The sequence below is a fragment of the Ambystoma mexicanum genome, chromosome 9 (assembly GCF_040938575.1).
Source record: "Ambystoma mexicanum isolate Mex_15411 chromosome 9, UKY_AmexF1_1, whole genome shotgun sequence".
Classification (NCBI taxonomy): domain Eukaryota; kingdom Metazoa; phylum Chordata; class Amphibia; order Caudata; family Ambystomatidae; genus Ambystoma; species Ambystoma mexicanum.
This window is the reverse complement of record NC_090931.1, coordinates 649,857,895-649,875,855: the sequence shown is the minus strand read 5'-3', so window position 1 is coordinate 649,875,855 and position 17,961 is coordinate 649,857,895. Positions and strand designations below refer to the sequence as shown.

The 17,961-nt window shown below is 42.7% G+C and overlaps 1 protein-coding gene across 2 annotated transcripts in view; it reads left to right on the top strand.

The window, feature by feature from the left end:
- SERPINF2 (serpin family F member 2) overlaps window positions 1-17,961 on the top strand; it is a 236,873-nt gene that overhangs the window by 200,021 nt on the left and 18,891 nt on the right. For both annotated transcript variants that reach the window (XM_069615370.1, XM_069615369.1), the window contains exons 5-6: window positions 7,441-7,885; window positions 8,716-8,859. In XM_069615370.1, the coding sequence (XP_069471471.1) occupies window positions 7,441-7,885; window positions 8,716-8,859 (589 nt within the window). The remainder of the gene's footprint in view (window positions 1-7,440; window positions 7,886-8,715; window positions 8,860-17,961) is intronic.

Sequence of the window (17,961 nt, the reverse complement as noted above, 5' to 3'; positions counted from 1 at the left end):
TGCTGCAAATAGATCGACCAGCCTAATTCCTGTCCAGAACATCAGATTGTAATACCTTTGGAAATATCACAGATCGGTGAGGCAGGGGTGGAAACTCGACTACAATCTCACTCCCCCATAATGCCTCACACTGATATTGAATGTAGCTGAACTGACATCCAAATTATAGAAAAACCTCTTTTTTTCTAGACCATCGCACAATAGTAGGCAGAGGAGAAAAGGCAACAGAAAACGCATGTCACATAATTTCAATGATGCCAATCGCAATCAGAAAATTGATAAAAGAAAAACCAAAGAATCTAAAAATATTACTTCACCAACTAAAAATAAAAAAACATGTTTCGTGTGAGCAGGTGTCTAATGAGACTAACAAGCAGCACGTTGATCATTATCCAAATCTGCCAGTGGCATCTTCTGCTCAAACAAAGCCTCCCAATCCGGTTCATGGTTTCTCCGCGTGGCATCTTCTGCTCAAACCAAACCTCCCAATACAGTTCATGGTTTCTCCCAGTGGCATCTTCTGCTCAAACCAAGCCTCCCAATCCGGTTCCTGGTTTCTCCAAAGGTAAGAAGCTTGACTCTGTAAATCCTGTATGTAATGTATCTGCGAGTGATTGTGAGGAACTTAATCTATCCAATTTGAACAATACACATGATCAACTTATGAATCTGTGTATCCAAATGATAATTCTATTGTGGAGGATGTTCACCATGGTTTACACGACTCCTCACGTAATAAACGCCAGTTGTTACCAACCTACCATGTAAACTTTGACATGAACTTTAGCTCCTTTAAAACTTTAGATCAAAGGCGCACTGAATCGCCTCTGAGTTTAATTAATCAGACGGGGCTTTTTCATCAATTACATCTTCCTCAATCATGCCTAGCATTCCGCCGAAGTCGGTCCAAAATCATTTAGTACACCAAGTGCCGACAACTGATGGCATTAACCCAACTTCTTCCTCAAAGACAGGACCTTCGGTTAGATTTTCCTCTCAAATGCCCTCAGACATAATTCATGATGACCCTAGACCCGCTGCCTATTATCCGAATCCCCTAGTCTTGAAAGATGAGAGCATTCGTATCACAATGCTTGATAGGTTATATTCTGATTCATTTCCAAATCGCACAACTATCCTTACGGTCTTCAACTCCATTACCTCACTGAAACGGATACATTCTAGTGACATCGAATCAGTGAGGTACCCAATTCCGGCCCAGCAAGATATTAGTGTGATTACCATCCGCTCACTAATTGTAAAAAATCTAGTGTGGAGCCAAAGACAGGAATTATTCTCCAAAGGATTGTCTCGAAGCCTTTTTGCCTCCTCCTCCGATCAGAGACTCTTCCTTTTGAATTAGGCTCATTCAACTTCAAATTCGAAAACCATAGTCTCCAATGGCTATAATGAAGTGGCTTGTTGTACATGTAAGCTTGACTTTTGACCTAGCAACAAACTCCCTCCATCCAAATGGGACTGGATTAGAAATGAGATGAAAGACCATTTATATTTGGCAGCCCACTAGGATAACCCCTTGAACATCAACCACGTTTGCTCCTTAGCATCCTGGATTACCAGGGGGTTTTCCCATCTACTTTCTACTGAAACCTCTGATCTAAATAGTTTTGGTATAGTAGTTTTACAAGAAACTTTGATGCGAGCAGCCCCAATTTGGGAAAACCACCAAGTTAAAATTGTACAAGCTTCAAAACCTAAGAGAGGGCGCCCGGCCGCAGGTCTTTTAGTTGGAATTTGCAGCGACTGTCATCTCTCGTGGCATGGCCATCCCCCTATCCAGACATCCAAATTGAGAAACTGTCTATTAACACATTGCCCTTTGTTCCCAAGTTGTCTCCTAATAAATATTTATTGGAATCCAACTTCTCCTACTGAACCCCAGTTCATTGACAAAATTGAAAACATCTTGAATCAATCTTTGCTTGAACCTGACATTAAGACCACAATAATTGCAGGTGCTTTTAACCTTAACGCCCTCTCCACTCCCAACACTGGTCTTAATTTAAGAGCTTCAAAATGGGTGAATTTAATGAATGCGAGAAAACTCCTCATGTTAAATGGTTCCACGCCTGAAGAGACTCCTCCAAATCTCACATGGACTATAAATTTGAGAAAATCCATTCTAGATTACGTGTACATTTCTGCTGATTCGAACAAATTGATAGTGTCATTCCAGCTTCTATCCACCAAACTCAGCGGCCACAATATTATTAAAGTCTGCTGGGTGCCTCACAGTGTGCAAAACTCAGCTTACTACACTTTTAATCTCGATGTAAATAATGCTGGAATTCGTCTCAAATGGTTCCCTGGTCAAATATTGAAACTCCACCAGAGGATCATACAATCTGACCTAAAGTCACCATCTTCTTCGCAAAATTTTTATAATGAATGCATCATGATGCTAAAACAAGAGACCTGTGGATCGACTCGACCAACATTCGTTCGCAAATATCCTCGACTAATAACCATTTCTCTCATCAAAAAAGAAATGAAGCGTGCCCTAAGAACTCCTACCGCTAAACTGTGTAAATATTTAAGAATTCAAATAAAAATAGTAAAATAAAACAAAACAAATTTTACTCCGCCATAAACGGGAGAAAGCTAAACTCATGTTGAAAGCCCTAGTCTCCAAGTCATCTGGAGAAATATGAGCGATTAACAACGTGCCTTCCAATGCTCATAGATCTATTCTATTGAACCCTATCTCAGAGATAATGTGGACTTCGCACTATCAAGCCCTTCTGCTAAAATCTAATTTCTTACAAAGTGTAAATTTCACAGATCATCCTGTTTTAACTGAACTTAAATTCGACAACCTAGACACTCATTATAATAAAAAAAATTAAGCTCAAGAGCTCCGGGCCCTGATCAATTAACAAATGCTATACTAAAAACCATTCCAGCGAAATGGGCTGCCCTCTTGGAAATTATATTCATGAGGGTGATGGAAACAACTCGAATTTCTCTGTCTTGGCAACAGGTGGTCATCATTCCTATTTCCAAAAAAGATGAGGGGTCTAATCCAAATAACTATAGACCTATAGCTTTACTAGATGCTCCCGGCAAAATCTTTGCGAGGTTTGTTTTATGTGACTTGTCAAAATGGCTTGTAGAAAACCACCTTATGGACATAAACCAATCTGGCTTTGTATCTGGCATTGGAACAGCACTAAATCTTTTAATTTTGTCCACTATAAAACAAGCCATTTTAACCAAGCAACCTGTGTTTGTAGCTTTTATAGATTTTAAGCAAGCCTTCGATTCGGTTTTGAGGCAGGTTTTATGGCACAAACTTTTAGATGCAAATTGTCCCTTGTATATTAGATTTGTAATCTACCAATTTTATTCTAATACCTCAAGAGTCAAACTGACAACCAATGGTCTGCTATCCCAACCAATTGAAACTGATTCTGGCCTACAACAAGGTTGTCCGTTTGCCTCTATTCATTTTTACTTTTATAATAACGATATACACCTTGCTTTTAATTCTGTACTTTCGTTTTCGCCAAAACTGAGTGATCATGAAATATCTTATGTTATATGCCGATGATCTCATGTTACTGGACAGGACCCCTATTGGTCTACAGAGGAAACATACTGCCTTGTTTGATTACGCCCAAAAGAATGATTTAGTAATCCACACATCTAAGTCCAATGTTCTCATTTTTCAACACCAGCAACCCTTGACAAACTATAAATTCAATTGGAAATTGGGAAAGTGTTCTTTAACTCAAATACACAAATTCAAATATCTTGGCATAAATATAAATACGCACCCCTCGGACCAACCTTAAAAGGGTGAACTCTCCGGCAGAATCAGATTATTAGCAATACAAGGCAAAGCACTCCAGTTAAATTATGGGACATTTTCTATTCTACCTGCTAGAATTTTCGATACACAAAAAGTCATACCAATAATCGCATACGGAAGCCAAACTAGGGCAACCCCAAAAGCTGTGAGGTGGGATACCTTGGAGGGCATTTACTGGAAGCACATTCTTCCGGTGCCTACATGCACCCCTATCGCACTCATTAGATACGAGCTTGGTCTTGTCTCTCCGAATGCATCGGTTTCATGGCTAATGCTAACATATAGAAAATGCCTTATCTCCTCTGATTCATCGGCAAATCTGTTTCCCCATCTTGAAAAAGATCATACAGACACCAAATTTCAAACCTTTGCATGAATGGAAAAAATTGTCTTCTAATCCTCCAAGAGGCTGACATCTCTAGATCTTTGTTACTTGAGTCTGTGGACAAAGCAAAGATTAAATTGTGGAGACAAGATTGGATTAGTACCTATGAGAAAAACATCTCCTACCAAGCAGTTAAAAATGGCTCATTCCAATAACGTGCTGTCACTGTTACCTCAATACCTAATCAAGTTCCCAGATCGAAAATATGCAGACGCTTTTCTACGCTTTCGATTCAATCTGCTCCCTACAAAAGACAAACTTGCATCATATAACAACCTCCCTAATTCATCTAGGTCTTGTGGTCATTGCAAACTTGTCAACTCTATTGAAACAACAAGACACCTCATGATAGACTGCTTAGTTTTGGTGGATGTGAGAACTCGTTACCTCTTCAAACATTTTCGTCATCTTTTATTACTAACGAAAGATGACCCATGGGTTGCAATATTTAATGCCTCCAACACTTCACTTATTGATATTGTCCAATTTTTGAGTGAACTAAACTTAATTTTGTTTCATTTGCGAGAGCACTCTACTGAGACCAGCAATGTTTTAATTTCATTTGTATTCCGAATTGTTCTTTATAACCAAATTATGCTCAATTATTAAGACGCTTGTGTCTTCCATTATTTCATCTCAACCCTGATATCCAATTGACTTGCACCCCCTCCCTTTCCCTCCTCCTGATGCCCTTATATTGGATGCTTTAAACACCCGTGCGTGTCAAGACTATCCGGGAACACCCTCCCCCCACCCCCTCTCCTTTTGAGTAAATTGTTCTATGTACTGTACCACTGGTTTGTTTCAAGTTTGTAAATATGCTTCTTTCTTTTGTATTGTTATACTGTAAAGAGCTTTGGTGTGAAGCGCTATATAAACTCAAAAAACATTAACTTAATTGTTAAGGTGCCTTGTTGAATCAAGAGTGATGGCTTTATCAAAGAACCAACAAAGCTAAATCTTTATTCTTGTATCAGAGAAAATTCTGTTCTTCATAACAATCACATTGGCATTCAACTATCCAATGTATGATCACTTGAATTGCTGTGAAACCTAAAATGAAAATATAAATGACAATGTAAATAATTGAAAAAGTGGTTAATTCAACTAAAACAAAAAAATAAGTTATTGTGAAAGGTTCAGATTTTAACCAAAAAAAGCAATCCTTTCCTTCTGCGGAGACTGTGGCAGGTAGGCTGTCTTGAGGCAGAAAGTACACCCCTTCCGGGGTTCCAGCTCCGCGGGGTGCAGGTCAGCTTAAAGAGCCGGTTAGAGCAGCTAGTGTCCCCTTGAAGTACTTGAAAGGGTAGCCCTCGCATAAAGTGCCATTTCAGTTATTCGTTGCATATCATATTGGATCCTCAAGTCTTGGACAAAAATGCCAGCGTGCACATTTTTGTACATGCAGTGCCAGTGGTGGACTGGCATACAGGAAAGTCGGGAGATTTCCCGGTGGTCCTCTGCACCATGGGGCCTGAGGATTGTTTATATTGATGTATGCCGCACATACAATTAAGATGCTGTTTTCTGTGGTACTGTGTAATATGGGGCCTCTTTGGAAAACACCTCTCCTGGGCCTCTTTTAATTCCCAGCACACCCCTGTGAAGGGCTAGGGCAGCTATTCCTCGCGTGCACAGGTCGAGCCACTCTCCCCAAAGTGCAGTGCGCGAGACGCACGGCCAGTGCACAACCTGCTGTTCCCCACACTGGATGTTAAACCAAAGTGGTGGAGGGAAAGCAGTATTTGTCACAGCTGAACATTTCAGCTAACTTTATGCTTTTAGAGCGCTCCCATTACACCCAGACATTTTGTTTAAGACACTTATTTATTTTATTATTTTAACATTTGTACCGCGCCTCATGCCCGTAGGCCTCAGGGCGCACATGAAACAAGACAAGACACAACAACAGGCAAAGAGATCAGACCGGGAAAGAACAAGGGAGAAAAAGGAACTCTTTAGTCAGGGTTGAGCTTAAAAAGGTGGGCATTAATGACTTTTTTAAAAGAAGAGTAATTGTTCATAAGATTATGGAGACAGGACTAGAGTTCCAGAGGAGTGGAGCTTTAACATCAAAACTTGTACCACCAAAACACACCAGTTTAAATCTTGGTTGGAGAAGTGTGGGTGCTGCAGATGACAGAAGATTTTTGGTGGGTGTGTTACTCTTGGTACGATCAGATGGGCTTAATAAATAATCCTGCATTGCATTTTTCAGAACTGCCAGGAGCAGCATAAGATGTGTCCCACTATTAGCAAGTTGCCTGCTTTTTCTGCAACAATGCATTGCATTCTGGGATGTGCTTTATTTTTTTCTCCATTTAAGTGGGGGCCCTAGCCCCAACATGCAAAGAAGTGTTGTCTAACGTCCAGGTGCTGACACACATACACCTTTCATGTAGTGCTAACAAGGCTATTCCTCCTTCTACCAGATGAAGAATCGCCATATGCAGTGTTAGAGCAGAATGTGCTCACCTTCATTGCTACACCCAATATCCTTTGCATGCAGCACCAGCTCCACACATTCAGTGCAAGGTCAGCTAGTGCTAGACCAAAGACACCTGGCATGCAGCGCTATGGCAGCTGCTGTTCACGTGTAGTGCAAGGGAGGTATATGGACCACACATGCCGGCTCGACATGGGTGGCTAGCAGGGACTTGGCCTCCCCTTCATACTGGCCGGTCTGCACTCATGCATACTTGCACTTCTCGAATTTCCCCATACCTGGACTTCGGTCCCACAAGGGCGTTCAACCTACAGTGCGCTGGCACCATACCAATGGCGAAAGGTGCTATACAGATGATACCATACAATAAATCTATTTCTAATGCAGCTATTCAAATGCAGTCCTGGGCCGGCCGCGGCTCATGTTGCGGCACAGGGGCAGCTATAAATCTGATGCAGTGCTTAGGCAGCTATTGATGGCATGCTGCACGTGGTCAACATGTGCTCACATGCAGTGTAAGGGTACCTATTGCTCGCATGCAGTGCCAGGACAGCAATTTAATGCATGCAATGCAAACTATTTTTTTACATTTCATTTATAGTGCAATTGGTCAATTAAAACCTTATACACTTTTCACATGAACATATATATGCAAACTATGCTATTACTATGTGATTGGCGAGTACTCTTACTGATTTGCCTCCTGAGTGAAACCTGAAAACTAGAACACATTCTGCCAAAGCCACTCATTTGTGGTTCTTTCACATTTGTTCACAGACCCGCGAAGAGGCTGAAAGGGCGGACTCCTTGGAAGAGCCAGTTTATGAATCGACCTTTATAACCACCGTCGTTGAAGACCACGCAGACATTGCCCCGGAACCTGCAGAAGCACTAGATCCCGCCGCACAACCAGTCGCCCTCGACAGCCACACTGCCCCAGCACCAGAGGAGTCCAATGGCACAGACCAGGGGCCACATCCGGCAGCGCCAAGCTCCAGGGAGGAGTTTGATCCAGAAGGAGAACCCTCCAAGTCTTCCGAGCTTGAGGGTGAAGATGAAAGCTGCGAGAAGGATGCTTCTCCGGAGGGTCTGCGCCGACTGGCGGAGAACATGATGGCCTTCAGCATAGACCTCTTCAAGCAGGTGGATCTGGAGTCCACCAACCCCAACGTAGTGCTCTCCCCACTCAGCATTTCTTTCGAGCTCGCTCAGCTTGCACTAGGTCAGACTCCCAACTCTTATGTCCTGAACTCACAATGATAAATTGTATGATGCATTCATAAATTGTAGCGCCTACAATCCAAGCGCACAATCCCATAGAGAGGCATGGTCTCCTACCCAAAACCATCCCAAACCCACACATGTGTGTTCGAATACATGCACACTCCTATATACTAAGGGGCTGCAACTTTGGATCGACAGATATTTTGAACTACAACTCCCATCAGCCCTAGTCAGCAAGTTAATAGTACAAGAGCATGAGAGTTGTAGTCCAAAACATCTGGAGAGCCAAAGGTTGCAGACACCTGAATACACACACATGCACTTCCTTACAGACGCCCGATATATACAGAGTAGGAAGACCCAAAGTTCCATAGATACATGTACACTTAAAAACACTATACATAAGCATGTTTAATATACATGAATAGACTCCCATAATCTGTCATCCATTTCAAAACAGTTTTCTTCTATGTAAACGCAAACCCCAGACTCTCGCACTTTAATTGCTATTCAGACACACTGCCATACAGCCATGTACACTTTCGCAAATACCACTCCCACAAACTCGCATATGTGCCCATGTGGACGCATGCATACTTGGTCACTAACAGAGCACACCATTGAGAGCAACTGGCTGCAAATCGAAGCTCTTTTGTTTGTAGAGAAAGACTTGATGAATGCATTTTTGTTGCTTAGTCCAGAAGTTGGTAGTATGGTGTCAAAAGTCCCTATGTGCTTATATCACTTTCTCTAAATTGCAAACGTTGGAAAGCAGTATGGCATGATATGAAGCGGCATCCCAATCCTTGTGTTGGTTTCACACTCCAGGCGCTGGCACGGAGACTGAGAAGAAGCTCCTGCAAGCACTTCATGTGGAGTCGGTAAGGTGCCTCCACCAGACCCTGAAAACCGTGCGGAAGGAGCTGGGCAAGCGATTGCTTCGTGTCGCCACGCGCATGTACATCAGAAAAGGTAAGGTCCTTTCCTCGTGAGCACATCCTAGCATGCTTGGGTGGGGTGAGAGAAGAGAAGAGAGAGACACACTCTGGGGGCCCGAGTGAGAGTTTAAGGGCGAATGACTTGGAATGTCGCCGAGCAAGAAGAGTGGTTTGGCTTAAGAAAGGGCACAACTGTCCTCAGATTATAGCATGAGAAATTAAAGGCTGAGAGTTTGTGGGGCGGGGGTGTGACTAAGCAGGTACAACGCTGAGCGCGACCGTGCAACCATTCAACATGCCAAGAAGGTGCATCTCACAAATGGGATTCTGGAAGCATTGAGTCAGGTTGTCACGCTCTTAAAGATCATTCAGGCAATTGCAGATATCGAGTCCTTTAAATTCGTACCTTTCGGTAGCATCCAACCAGAATGCGCTTCTGCCGCTACAAGCGCAATTCTTACTTCAAATGAACTAAACATGCTCCGGTCGATTCAGTAGCAAGAAAAATCAATGCCTTCAGTAAGCAAGTGGAACTATGTTCAGCATCTAGGAGTTTATGAGCACACAACACACGCTACAATTTCATAAATGGATCCACACTATACCTGGCAGTATCATAAACCCACCAAAACACAGCATTATTACCCCTTTGTTCACAAAAACCTACCACTGACCCTAAGGACCTTGCTGGCTACTGCCATATGGGTTACGTTCACTTTGTAAATAAGATCTGCGAGTGGGAGGTAACAAGACCATGCAAAGATTATTTCGAGTTCTACAATATTCTTCAGGAGCTTCCTCAAGAGGGACAGTCAATCACTGACATGCACAAGTAGTAACTGAAAGCAACGAATGAAGATCACTGGTAGGTTTAATAGTAATAGTCCTCAAACATCCAATACGTAGCGGACCTCCGGAAACGCCCTTCAGTGGATCAACGAAATGTCTCTTCTACAGAAGCACACAAGCTAAAATGAATTCCTCCAACTCTTAAAAACAAATGTGAGCGCAATACAGCGTGTCATTGTGGTCTTACCTATTGCCACTGTTCAATGTTTACATGTGTCCTCCAGCCCTACTCACTGAATAATACCACCTTCTGTGTCAAATGTAGGCAAATGACACTGAGACCGTTTTAGGGTTCAGAGATGGTCCTTGAGACTGATCTCGGAATATTTGGATCAAAGACATTGGAGTTTGGGGGATACCTCCCTATGTGAGAATGCCTCAAAAACCAGGGTCCTATTACTATGGCATAACATCACAGCAAACATTACCTTTGAATGGCCACAGTCATTGGGATAAGCTTCTGCCAGTATCCAAAGTCCAAATCCTTGGCATCTTGTTTGCCTCTTTATCTTATCTTCATCCCTCAGGTGAACACCGTAGTCTAGAAGCAAAACCTATATTGACATTGATATGTGGGTTTTTCTGTTAATCATTTTGGAGGCTCCAGCCTTAAAGGGTTGAACATGGCTTATAAACATTACATCGCTCCAATTCTACTACAAATGTTGGGAAGAATGATCGATTTTAAGTGGTTTTATAGATGACAAGGTCGCTTGTGGGGGGTGGGGTTCTCCCACAAGGCACACATTTCCAGAGCATAACTTTGGAATTGGGGCTTGTTTATTTGTTTATGCAAGACGCGGCTTGCTGTTGGATCCTTTATTTACAGGCGATTTAAATCGATTGATGTCAAGAAAACCGAATAGTGGGTACGTTTTCAGGGGATACACAGCAAGGTAGTGGATGATTTAGTAGAAATACAGTAGACCTACAGTTTGAAATGAATTCTTGTGAATGGGATTGGTTTAATTGTCTGGAATATTTAAATATAAAATTATTATGCTGGAAGTATTTTAATACATTTGTAAATTATTTGAAAATAAAAATGAATTCTTTTGGGAAGCGTGGTCTAACTGGAAACCCCAGTTCATGATTTATTGTAATGGTAGAATTCTTTCAAGTTATTAGTTTAATGATACCTTAGTCCTGCGAGAGGCTAGTTAGAGCACACGTACATGTATTGGATCTGTTCATTGTTATACTTTTGTAATAGGAAATGTTAATACTGGTGTTGTATAATGTTTATTTTTTGGTTTTATGTGTTGGAATATTACTGCACCATACATATGAATTGTGATTGTAGTGTGGACAATTTCATTTAGCTTTATTTCGCTAGTATAGTATCATAAAAGCAGAATACAATTTAACGGAAATCATAGATAAACAATTTAGAAAGGAAGGAAAATGTATGATCATTGGTAAACCTATCTCATACAACAATTGATATTCATTATGGCATAACTGTTAAAAAAATGCTAGCATGAAGTACGCAAAAATTCCCCCAAATAAATTATTAGATTTCACCTCCAAACCCTAATAAAGAGGATAAAGTGCAGCGAATGGGAGAGAATGCCATTTAGCAGAAACAGTATATATGTTTACTGTCTGTTCATAACTCTCTGCCTGATGTATAAAACGACAAGAACATCCCTCGAATTGAGCCACAATGCCAGTGCTCCCTCTGTTTCTGACCGCTCTTGCCCTGAACAGTGGTCTCAACTATTTTCTTCTCAGTAAGAGTAATTTGTGACAAATGCGCACAAAATATGCTATTGCTTCATTTCTGTCCAGGCAAAAGGGGCAATATGAAGGGGGTAGATGAATTCCATCTATTACATACAGTTGCCAATGGGGAGGATCCCTATATGAAGCTTGAGGTACAGTGCTCGCTCAGACTTTGAATTAACATATTCTAAATAGGCTTTGTTTCAGACCAAGATAGTCCTATTGATCCACCTGCTCAATAGGACCGTCACTTAGTTGTAGGTGCCGCAACCCCCTCTCTTACGGCTCCAGAAAATTATAGATTTCGTTTTAGCCACATTGACTCAATGGCCATTCGTGTTAAAAAAATGAGCGTGCTTAGGTCTATTCGTAATCCTGGAGTAAGAGGATGATTTCCACTTGCCAGTGAAGGAGCATCCATCTGAAGTCCTAATGTTTGTCACAGCTGTCCCACATCTTAGTTTAGCCACAGCACAAATGGGAGCCAGCCAAATTAGAAGTATACGGATGATTAGCCCCACCCATTGAGCAAGGAAAGAGACCAATGTAATTGTAATAGCCACTTATCAGTCCTTTAAAAGATGCCATTTAGGTGTGATGCCTGCGGAAGGAACTAAGAAAAGTCACAAAGACCAAGAGATGCCCCCTTAAGGGAAATGAGGTAGAGGGCTTGGAACACTCCAAGTCACAAGAGGAGGAAGCGCACACAGGCCTGGTCTCCCTACAATCCATGAAGAGGCGTACAAAGGACAAGAGCCAAAATCAGACGGACAGAGATGCACTACCATAGCATAGTGGAAACGGGGGACACAGGCAATCGTGGAGAGGTAAAGGGATTGGGGGGGGGGGATCAGTCTAGCTTTAGACCTGCTGACTATGACTTTAGAGGTATAAAACAAACCAAGTCTGCACAAAATATGCAATCAATGACGACTTATCTCGCTCGCTACAGGGAAAGACCCAAATGCTTGACGTCTGTGAAGGAGGACCAGAAGGCAGAGAAGAAATGACCCCAGCTCTACAAATGAAGGATTTTGCGCACTCTGAATAATTCCTGCCATGAGGCTTCCCGGTGATTGAGAAGTTCTAGCGGGCTCCTGGTCGACCCTTAAAATATGAGTCAAGCCATACTTGAAACATACACTGGCTTATAAACAGGTTGAACTACACCCACTGCTTAGGCTTTACCAGGTAACGAGGTATAGTTTGTGACCGTTCAACAAGAGGGACAACAGCCCAAAGACATTGAATCCCCGCTCTGGCATAGAATGTCAATCAAACAAAAAGGACTCTCGGCACCTCAGGAATGCCCTCCACACTAAGTGCGTCTGCTCCAAGGGTTAAGGAAATCATTATACCTGCATTTTCAAATCTCGGCCTGAAGAGTTGGCGCACAAATATGCAAATGCTTGGGCTGCTCTTGGTGCAGCACAGCTATTTGGGGATCAGGTAGGACACGGTTTAGAATGCCCCCCTCACACACTTCCACTACACCTACTGCCGGCTGCTCTGCAATATCCGGTTAAACTAAAAGCACTTGCACAGACCATAGTGCAACAAATGAGGGTTCTAGGTGACATAGATGAGCACACCAGCCCACAAGAAATTGCAATGCTACCCGTAAGGCTATATGACAACTACAGGCTGGCCTTTAGTTAAAGTTTTAAATATACACCCAAACAATGAAGTCATCCAAAGTATTGGTCTTTTGAATAATTCACAAAGGTATAAATACAAAACCACGCATAACCACAGGAACGTTTTTTTCCACCCAGGGTTTGAGCATAGATAGCCCGAAATACACTGCGTTTTCCCTCAGTCATGCTCTACACATTTCCTAGATCGCCCTGAGTGGGTATCTTTTTTTTAAATGTCATTGTTTTTTTTTTTTAATAACGTGCCTAAAGCCATACCGGAGTTCCGTTTCTAAGTGCGGATCCGAGATTCGAACCTCTGGTGCTCTGTTGTCTTGCTCCCAAGACCAGCGCGTTGCCCCTGGTTCACAAGCACAGGGGAGACACTGTTCCGTTCTCTGTTGGACGTATGTTGATAAGATACCCGTTGGTCACTTAAAGCTATCAGAAGAGCTGGAACAAGTGCATCCAATTGTATGCAGATTGCCCTCTAAAAGGGTACCTATTTAATTTCAAAAGTCAGAAACGTTACATTGTGAAGTGATCTTACCAGGCGTTCCCCTCAGAGACGAGGGACAGGGCCTATATATCCCCTGAATGTCTTGGGAAATCTGCATATACAAGGTCCTCACACTCTGACAACTGACGTCTCTGTTAAGGTTCATACATTTCGGGAGAACATATATGACAAACTTTGCAGCCTTGGCTGGACCTCGTTTCCGCTAATTAAGCCAAACGGACTGGAAACTGAACGTCCACGCAATAGAAATGCAGCATTGCCTACATTTCCCAAAAAAACATGTGGACTGTGATGGACTGAGACACCTGAATGGCCTTGTTCAACTAGTGTTCATCTATTTTGCAGTTTTCCAAAAACTGGTTGCATCAAGCACCTACAGCAGGGGAGGAAAATCCAAGTTGCAAGCTACTAGCCAGCACAAAAGTCACTTGCCACCTCAAGTCTATACATGCATACACACAGCACACCACTTCTTATTCGCAAAAGTCAAATATCGCTAGCCATTTGCTAGAGGCAGGAGAAAAGTTTCCACCCTGACCTACATGAACTAAGTGTTCTCTAATACCTCGAAGGATTGGCTAAGGCAAACCGTGTCGGGCGTGGAGTAAAGCAAAGGGGACCTGTTGCACTGTTCAACACCTTTTTAGGTCAATTGTTCCAAATCATGAAGCAAAACGTGTTCTTAAGAGTTCTAGTCCCCTCCAGGACACCCTATTCTATAAAAAATTGTTCCAAGGAAGGAAGCCAACCGAAAAGCCCCAAACCTTTTTAGCCTCTTCTGGCTACACTATGCTAATCAAAAGTTTTTAAGCCTGGCCACACAGTCTTGATCCTATTCTCAAGTGTCTGCCCCTACAATATCCGAACCAAACTAATAAAAACTCCCTGGATAGCTCGATCAAGAGTCTGGACTTTCCTTTAGCCTTTTACGTTTGCCTCACTTCTCAAGACCCCGCCCCTCCCCTAGCAGTATGATACAATAGGTTATTTATAACAAGCTTAATACCCGGAGGATTCTAATTGTGGACCCAGGGATGGAACCTGTGGTGCTCCGTGTCATCTTGCTTCCAAGGTGAGCACATTGCCCCTGAGCAATCCTCCCGAGACTGCTTTCAGGCCTTTCCTGGTTTCAATGCCATTTCGTAGGTTTCTCCCAGCCTTTATTTTTTTTTGTTTTTTGTTTTGTTTTTGGCTTCTTGGAAGATTTGGTCTCTCCTGGACTGAAAGATTCTTAAGCAACAGAGCTCGTGGACCTTGCCACTCTCTGGATTCTCTGGCATATGTTTACACAAGGAGGTGAGCATGCCAACGGCAAGCGACCAATATGCAGAATCAATGTATAGCAACTCAAATGAGAACTTGACACACCATGAGTTGGCTCTACTGGGAAGGGTTTGAATGTTGTCCCTTCTGGTCAGACAGATTGGCTTTGCATAGTGGTTGAACTTGGACATTTTTTCAGAATAATTCAATTTGATTCATGCTTTAGTGATTGTTTCATTAGGGCCTATTACTGATACAGGTTTAAGCAATAGATCTACATTTACTTCCCAAGATAATATTGCTCCAATACAATTTTTGGCATTTGCAAAATATTCAACAAATCACCTTTCGGAAGAGAGGTTTTAGCGCCACAGAATTTGAAACCCAATCAGACCTTATTATAAAACCAGCTGATCAAGGGGGTGGCATTGTTGTAATGAACATCAAATAATATAAAAGTATGTTTTTTTTTTTTTTTAACTTCTGCATGTAGAAGTCCAATCACTAGTATATGATGCAAATTTGTTTACACCCTGTCACTGGATCTCGCACCCCATCACTGGATCTCACAACATGGATGTGATTATGCTCACTGATGGCCTCAAGAAACACACCATCTCTAAGAGAAAGTTCATGGGTTTTTATTTCTTCAAATGTCCAAGGCTCTCTAAGGGCTGTCCCTCCATCTAATCTGGAGATGGGTGTGTCCTCGCTCAACCAGGCCTCCCTCATCCCTTTCATTCATTATGGAAAGATCTTTTCCATGTTTTGCGTACAAACATTTGACAAAGGCTTTTAGAAACTGGTCTTTGTCATCTAGGATAGGATCATTGTTATTGATCCAGTGGGAAGCCCAAGTCAAAGCATGCCAATCCAAATTCTTGCAGATGAAAGCTACTTTAGTTTTTCCTATATTATACAACTGGGGCCGGTTCAAGAAATGGTGTAGACAGTGGGTCAAAGTTTAAAAGTCCCTTAGGCTTCCTGAATATTTTAGAGGCACAGGCAGAGAAGGTATATGCTCTGATTCTGGGTTCTCACATGTCGGTCGCCCTTCCTTCGGTCCTGTTCTAGTGGCCTGGCATGAACCAAAGGAAAACTGGTAGGCAGCGATTTTTAAGCCACCCTGTGTACCATGGAGTTTTTCTTGTCTTGTATGGCAAGAAGAGAATTCTGGAATTCCATCACTTTGTTGGCAATGGCAATATTTTATATACGATAGGCCGCCTGAAGGTTTGTAAGTGTCGTGGCTAGGTGTACTGTAAGTTGTTCCATTTGTTTCCCCCTGGAGTGACTTATGAGGGTCTTCACAAACTGTCAGTGCTTGCCAGGGAAGTCTTAAGACTGTCTGGCAGATGTGTAGAAGGGTGGAAAAGACCACCCAAGGCGTTTCTTGCACCTACAGTGAAACATTACACAGATTAGGACCGACAAAAGGCCTCCCAGGTCTGTCTGCCTACGAAGTGTGGTTGTGGAGGGAGTTGTAGCTGTGATCGCACATCGAACAGCATTGTAACAAGCTGTAGAGGAGACAAACTGGTTTGGCAAATGTGGAGTTGTGGACCCGGAGAAGCCTAGATTTACACTTGAGAGTAGAGACCCCTCAGACGGTCTACAACTAGGTCTAGTCGGTGTTCCAGCATGGCTTGGAATTTATGTCAAAAAGATTACTTGGTCTATCTATGAGAAGAGGGGATCCTCTGAACTTGCCCTGCCTATAAAATACTCGTGGTAGGTTCAATGGAGAGTGTTGCAGTATTTAGTTATTGTGAAGACATTGCTTCAAGGCATTTTTGATGTTCTTATGTGCATGGACGTGGCAGTAGTACCCTCTTACTTCCAGTCCAGGCTCTGCGCCTATTTAGGCCCGACCGCCTGCCTGTGAAGCTGCAGACACCAGGAGACACGCCACTGTGGGCTTGTGTGGCCACACAGAACACCACTTAGTCGGTTGTCCATGCTGCTAGGCCGTCCTCTGGCTGGTCTGGAAATAAGTGACGTGAAGGCATCGTGCCCCATAAAGAGGGGTCAAATGGGGGTCTAAGGAAGAACAGTTTGTTTGGAAAAGGGAGGGTTCAGGGCTCCCTCCTCCAGTCACTAAAACAGTTAATTTCCAGCTTTATAATGTCAGAGCTCATGCATCCGTTTTGAGTGACGTCAAACGGAGACTGCTTCACAGTTGACTTGCAAGTCAGGAATACCAAATCCTACTTCTACTGGGAACTGACTGCTCTAACCTAATCCACTCTTCACCCCCCCCCTCCCCTCACCTCTGTAGAGTACTGGCCAGCTGCCCGATTTGAAACCAAAGATTGTTCTGGAAACTCTTGCTAGGCCTTTCGGCAGAAGTGTCCTGCCTCCTATAAAAGCAATACATCCTTTCGTTCACATCTAGTCATTTGAGATCACCCTGGGGTTAGCTTTCCACATGATGCATCCTCTTTGAATAAATTCCGCCAAGGGGTGTACGTATCCCTCCCATTGCGTCGCCATCCAAGCTTTCTGAGCAATTCTTTGTCCAACCACTCTACTCGGTCTCATGGGCCCAAAAGACCTTGGCTTCAATTCCTGCAATGCAGCACTGTTGGGCAGAAACCTGTGCAGTTCCCTTGGGGACCACTGCAAAATGTTACTATAGGAGTTAGCAGTAAACCCAATTGGTAGCAGTCTGCACCACCCAGATTTACCTGGTAGCTGTGGCTGAGCAGTCAGACTTCTCTCAAGAAGAGTTGGGCAGTATACATAGCATACACAATAGGACAGGTAAACGCTGTAGAACAAGCATACACAATAGGACAGGTAAACGCTGTAGAACAAGCAAACACTGACCAGAGCTTTGGTGTAAAAGATATATAATTATTGATTTAAAAACACATCTATGAAAACACACTGGCACGAATATCAAGCAAATTCAAAAACACAGTCACTAAAGTATATACACTCCCTTAAAAGAATATTAGACAAGTCTTAAGTAAAGCACCACTTATTTTCAGACAGCGGTGAGCGCTTAAGGCCGATGGCACTCTAATAATTCGGTTTAAAAGGGAGAGAAAGGCAGAGCATAAATTGAAATGGATCCCAACACTTTCAAAAGAACACAGCCAGAGAGGAAGGCAGATTCAAACCGTGAAGTTAGAGTTCAGAA